This window comes from Tasmannia lanceolata, unplaced genomic scaffold (assembly GCF_043159265.1).
Source record: "Tasmannia lanceolata isolate RefF3 unplaced genomic scaffold, GAP_Taslan_0.1 ptg000003l, whole genome shotgun sequence".
Taxonomy (NCBI): domain Eukaryota; kingdom Viridiplantae; phylum Streptophyta; class Magnoliopsida; order Canellales; family Winteraceae; genus Tasmannia; species Tasmannia lanceolata.
The window spans coordinates 40879071-40885943 of record NW_027518680.1 but is presented as its reverse complement, the minus strand read 5'-3'; the positions used below and the strand labels follow the sequence as shown (position 1 = coordinate 40885943).

General features: G+C 43.8%; 1 protein-coding gene across 1 annotated transcript; it reads left to right on the top strand.

The window, feature by feature from the left end:
* Positions 1 to 577: 577 nt before the first annotated feature.
* On the top strand, positions 578 to 1582 carry LOC143869775 (uncharacterized). The gene has a single exon (XM_077376332.1). It carries the CDS (start codon positions 578 to 580, stop codon positions 1580 to 1582), a length of 1005 nt encoding a protein of 334 aa, XP_077232447.1.
* The last annotated feature ends 5291 nt before the right edge of the window (positions 1583 to 6873 follow it).

Below are 6873 nucleotides of genomic sequence, written 5' to 3'. Positions count from 1 at the left end.
TACATGCGTACCGGAGAGCGATGGAATTCAGAGGCGCTAATGACACAGTCATGTGTCGCGCTTTTTCTTCATACTTGAAAAAAGAGCGAATAGTTGGTACGGCCATCTTAAACCCAGTTCCATATCCTCGTTCCGAGAATTGGGTTGGGAGTTTGTTACGTATTTTTCTAATAGCGGACCACAGAAGAAACCCGCCGACGCACTCCTCGCTCTCTAACAAGGAAAGGAGAAAACTTTACGATCCTTCATAGGGCGGTTCAGGACTGAATTGTCACAAATCAAAGACCCTAATCATGAGATGGTTAGAGCAGCCATGAAATCAGCCATCCACGACAAGGACTTCAAGGTAGCCCTAAATATCGATCCTCCCCGAGATCTCCAGGAGCTAATGGCGGAAGGAGGAGACTCGGTCGAAGAACGGTCAGACTAAACCTCATCGATCCGACAATCGACAGTCACAATCTGGCCGCCAAGCTCCTTCGCTACAGTTTGAAAGGTATAATTACACTCCTCTGAACACATCTATCGCGAACATCCTTTATGAATCCGAGGAAAGGAAGATCTCCAATGGCCAAAAATGATGAAAGGTACTGGTCAGAAGCGTAACGCTAGCAAATATTGCCGTCATCACGGCGACCATGGCCATACAACAGATGAGTGTTATAATCTAAAAAATGAGATTGAAAGGTTGGTAGAGCTTGGGCACGTTGATAAATACTTGTTGAACCCGAGAAATATCAGATCTTTCCAGAAATCCGAGGTTCAAAAGATAGCTAGCCCTTCTAATCCGATCCCATTGACCATCGGAGCTGTCCAAACCAGACAGGTCTCCGAAGTCCGACACTCACCGGACGCAAGAATCGATATTCCTCTCAGAATTGCAGGGAGCATCGATGAAATTGCCGGAGGTTTGGCCTCAGAAGGACAGACAATTTCTGGGCAGAAGGCTTATGCCGCCCAGATTCATACAGTGGAGGCTTCTACCAAGAAGTTACAGTCGGAGTCAACCGATAACGAGGAACAGATAGTCTTTTCTAAAAAAGACTACGACAAAGTCCACCTCCCCCATGATGATGCGATAGTCGTCCGCCTCATTATTGCCAATTTCAACGTAAGTAAGGTGCTGATAGACACCGGTAGCTCTGTCAATATTTTACATTACAATGCTTTTAAAGAAATGCACCTTGGGATGGATAGACTTGTACTACTTGAATGGTCAATCTATGGATTTTCGGGTGAATCGATTCGTATCGAGGGAAGGATAGACCTCCCTATGACATTTGGCACAAAACCCAGCCTGAAAAGTATCATGCAGACTTTCCTGATAGTTAAAGTCCCCTCCACCTATAACGCTATCATAGGGCGTTCAGCTCTGAATAAGCTTGAAGCGGTTGTCTCCACACCCCATCTCAAAATCAAATTCCCGACGGAAGTAGGAGTCGGAGAGGTAAAAGGGGACCAGGAAAGAGCTAGAAACTGTTATGTTGATTATACCAAAGTGGTGAAAAAGGTGAAGGAATCCCTTCAAATCGCCGTACTGATCCACGCTCAGATAACTATCTGCCACATGGAGAACCAGTAGAACAACTGAATCAAGTACCATTATTTGGGGAAGGTGATGAATGAACAGTCCAGATCAGCTCACTCCTCACAGTTATTCTGACGGATGTTGCCATCCGTCATCTCAACGTTGAGCCCTCTCATAGACCCGTTAAACAAAAGAAACGAAATTTCGCTCCTGCGCGACAGAAAACCATAAAAGAGGAAGTTGATAAACTCCTACAAGCCGGGTTTATCCGAGAAATACATTACCTAGAATGCCTCACCAATGTAGTAATGGTAAAAAAGGCGAGCGGGAAATGGCCGATATGTGTGGACTTTACTGACTTAAATAAATCCTGTCCAAAGGACCACTGCCCCCTCCCCCGAATCGACATGTTGGTAGATGCTACATCCGGCCATGACATGCTCAGCTTCATGGATGCTTTCTCCGGATATAACCAAATACGTTTGTATTCCCCCGATATCCCCAAAACGTCCTTTGTCACAGAAAAAGGACTATTTTGTTATAAGGTCATGCCCTTTAGCCTTAAGAACGCGGGAGCCACATATCAACGGTTGGTGAGTAAAATTTTCACCTCACAAATCGGTTGGAACATGGAGGTATACATAGATGACATGCTTGTTAAAAGCTTAAAAACTACCAACCATATTACCGACCTTCAGGAAGCTTTCGCGGTGTTGCGAAAATATCAGATGAAGCTCAACCCCTCAAAGTGTGCCTTTGGGGTAACCTCCGGCAAGTTCCTAGGATTCATGGTAAGTCAACGAGGCATAGAGGCTAATCCTGAGTAGAGGCTAATCCTGAGAAGATAAAAGCCATCCTCGATATGACACCTCCAAGGACTGTGAACGAGGTACAACGACTCACGGGAAGGATAGCGGCTCTTAGCCGATTCATGTATCAATCCGTCGAGAAATGCCTCCCATTCTTCAAAATACTGAGAAACATGAAAGATTTTCAATGCAAACGAATGCTAAGAAGCGTTCGAAAGACTAAAGCAATACCTCCACTCTCCTCCAGTGTTAATGAAACCGCGACCGAACGAAGAGTTATACCTCTATCTAGCGGTAAGCCCCTTGGCAGTTTGTGTTGTACTTGTCAGACAAGAGCAAAGGACAGAACACCATATATATTACGTCAGTTGAGTACTACACGATGCCGAAACAAGATATCAGAACATCGAAAAGTTAGCATTTGCAATGGTCGTTGCTGCTAGAAAATTGTGCCCATACTTTCAAGCCCACACAATAGTTGTTTTAACCGACCAACCATTGCCTAAAATCCTTCAGAAACCCGATACTTCAGGACAATTAATCAACTGGGCGGTAGAACTAGGCTAATTTGACATACAGGTGCAACCTTGCCCCGCAATTAAGTCGCAAGTACTTGCTGACTTTGTTGTAGAATGCACGGCTCCAACCAAAGACTTGGGGGCCAAGAGGAGATAAAAGATGAACAATAGGAAAACCAATATCCATGGATGTCGTTTATCGATGGATCAGCCAATTCAGGCAGTAGCAGGGCAGGATTAGTCTTGGCCGGACCCCATAAATTTCTAGTAGAATATGCTTTGAAACTCAACTTCAATGCTTCCAACAATGAAGACGCGTATGAAGCACTTCTTGCCGGACTATCGCTGGCCCTCGAACTGGAAGCCTACAGATTGAAAGCCCATAGTGACTCTCAACTCATCGTCCAACACATTAATAGACTTTACGAAGCAAAGGACCGAAGAATGCTTAAATATTTGGAGAAGGTAAGAGGGAAAATCTCCCTTTTTAAAGAATTCAAAATTGTACAAATTTTGAGAACCCTTAACTCAAGAGCCGATGCTCTATCTAGAATGGCCTCCTCTAAAACCACTAGTTGGGGAAACGTGTATACTGAGGTCCTCTCCTGCCCCAGCATAGAGAGAGAGAGAAGAAATTACTCATATTGATCACGAACCCAGCTCGATGAACCCCATAGTGCAATACCTCAAAGACGGTACCTTGCCTGAGGACCGAAAGGAAGCAAGGCGAATTACTGCCAAATTTGAACTTTACATCCTAAAAGGAGAAGTACTTTAGAAACGATCATTCTCTTCGCCACTACTAAAGTGCCTCCGACCCACAGACGCTAACCGAGCAATGGCTGAAGTACATGAAGGCATATGTGGAGATCACTCGGGGGGCAAGGTGCTGGCCCACAAGATCCTTCACTGCGGATTCTTTTGGCCGACTGTACTTGAAGATGACCATAACTATGTCAAAAAGTGCAAATAGTGCCAGAAATTTTCATCGGTAACGCGCCAACCGGCGACCCAATATTCTTCCATCTACAATCCAATCCCCTTTGCAATGTGGGGGAAGGATCTATTGGGCCCCTTCCCACCATCAATCGGACACACAATGCCATACGTCACGATAGACTATTTCACCAAATGGGTGGAGGCCAAGGCGGTAAAGAAGACCACCTCTAAGGCAACAGAAACCTTTTTCTACCATGATATCGTATGCCGGTTTGGAATACCAATGGTGTTAGTTACTGACAACAGACCCCAGTTCGCTAGCTAACAATTCCAAAATTTTTGTCAAAGGCTCGGGATTGTACATGAGTTTACCTCGGTTGGACACCCCCAAGCGAACGGGCAAGTTGAGGTCACCAATCGGATTCTCCTTCAAAGTTTCATGAAGAGAGTCGAAGATGTAAAAAATACATGGGCATCAGAATTACCGAATGTCTTATGGGCCTACCGAATCACTCCACGCACCGCGACAGGTGAATCTCCATTTAACCTAGCATTCGGTGTCAAGGCAATTATCCCAGTCAAGATAGCCATCCCTTCTCCAAGGGTCGAAAGCTATAATGAAAGGCTGAATGATGAACTCATGAGAAGCAGCTTGGACCTCGTAGAAGAAACCAGGGAGAAAGCTCGGATCAAGGTCACCGCATACCAGCAAAGGGTCGCTCGGTATTATAACCATCGGATGAAAGAAAGGGCTCTCAAGGAAGGAGATCTGGTACTCCGTCGGGTAGAGGTTTCAGACCCAAGGAATGTCGAAAAACTCGCCCCCTCATGGGAAGGGCCTTACAGAGTTATAAGGATCCTACGCCCATGAGCCTACCAATTAGAAAATCTAGATGGAACACCGATCCTCAGGACATGGCACATGCAAAACTTAAGGAAATTTTATCAGTAAGTCTAGTTAGATTTTCTTTGCTTAATTTTGTTATTTCGTTTCGTTTTTCAAATGCAGGAATTAGAAGAGACAATTCTTCTAAAAGGGTGTACGAAGGAATTTAGCTTAGTGAAATAAAGTTAAAAGTATGTTTCAAAAGTGTTCCTATTATGTTTCTATGTGTGAAATATGTCTCTATACATACTTGAAAAACATTAAATAATTTCAATCCCCATCAATCGTGTAGGCAAACTGATTGAACAAGGTGAGATGCTTGTCCAACGCTTAAAATGGGTAGAGAAAAAGTTCATATATGCCTATGTTTAAGAAATTAAAAGTATAAATCATATGGTTAACCTCATAAGGTTAACACCCACCGACCGAGCAAAGAAACCGATCGAGTAGGAGGAGGCACTCATCCAACCCATGATAGGAGGAGGTGTTAAGCTTTTTATCATCCTGGCGTCGAGCTATTTTTCCGCAGGCCCATATAAAGCCGCCAAGCCGGTACAACGGACCTACAGTTAGAAGTGAAGTTGAATTGTGAGTGTGAGTTCATCTTAGCACACAACAGGCCGTCAAGAATGCAGTTAGCGGTCATCGATGAACCGAGCCTCAGATGCCCTGATCTACGGATCAACCAGATCATATAGGAGTGCGAATGTGGGACCTGATCGTGCGAGAGGGGCGCGGCATGCCTCCCTCTCTTGGTCTCTCGTACCCACGTGAATGGTGTGGGACCCGATCCCGCGGGGAGGGCTCGACCCGCCTCACCCTCTTGGTCTCTCGTACCCACATGAATGGCGTGTGCTTTTATCATTAATATAAATCATCTTTTCCGTGAACTTGGGATCACAAAAGCAATTCGAATTTCACGCAAAAGAGACTAATCAGAGTCGCCACCTAGGTAAGAGACCTAGGACCCATAAGTGACACTGCAATGATCTGCAGTCCCAGAAATCTAGATTCGTTACCTGATTACGAGAATGGAAGGTATGGGGAATTACCACCACATGCATCATTCTTGCCAGATAATCCGGTCTTCAATTCCAAAGGTTAACTCTCTTGAATTTCTTTTAAAATGCTCATTTAAACTCTTCTGATGTGATCTACATGACATGCACCCTAAATCTGATCTCAATGTGGTTCCTAGATGCGTCTTTTAATTCTCTTAAATTGGTTTGATTCGATCTATGTGAGAGTTCTCCTAAATTCTAATTTTGGAAAAAATTCTAAGTGATTTAATTAATTTAATTTAGGATTTTAAATGAGAGATGAAATAATAAAAACTACCCTAAAAAGCCCCACTGATTGTGTGTAGGGCCGACTCGTGCAAGGAATGCCATCCAAACATCGAAGCTGCTTACGTACCCAAGCCTCACTGGGATCAGAGTCGACGTAGTTCGGTGGCCTAAACTAAGCTACATGCCTAAGAAATCTAGGACATCGATCTAGACTTGACGAACTGTTTCAACAGTTTATGAGGAATTATTCAATTCAAGTTAGGTAGATTTTATTATCCTAGGACTCCATCTAAGATGTTATATGGTCCTATCTAAGCGCAAAACATCCCCTAGACTAAGGCAAGTGGGCCCTACATCCTAGGTTAACTAGGCATGTCCTATAGGGAAAAAGAGGTTAACTAGTAAAATCTATTGTAAGGCTCAGTTGCTATCAATAGAAACCGGCCGTGATGAGGCTAGACTCCTAACTCTAGGAAACCCTAAGACCTAGAACACAACGTGACGTAAGTGTTCCTAAAGGGCTCTAAGGGTTCCTACGAGGTAGGACCGCAATCCAATGACTCCAAAATCGATTTGAACTTGGGTTTGCCCAACCCAAATTTATTAAGTTAATGATTTTTCTATTTTTTAAACGTTCATAATACCTAAAATTCAGGGAGAATCTAAGACACTAAAGGTTGATTGATTCCATGCTTGGGTTGAATTCATAGAAGGGAATCGTCCTTTCTACCCTTACACTTTTCGGCAAATAAATTATGAGATATTGTCGCCTGGTATTTTTCTCAGGATTTTCGTGGACAAAAGACCTCGAAGCCAACAATATACTTAACTTAGATGCTAAAAAGTCCAGGGTTGATTGCAAAGAGGAAACGATTATGAATTCAACCCTCTCATCTAATATAAC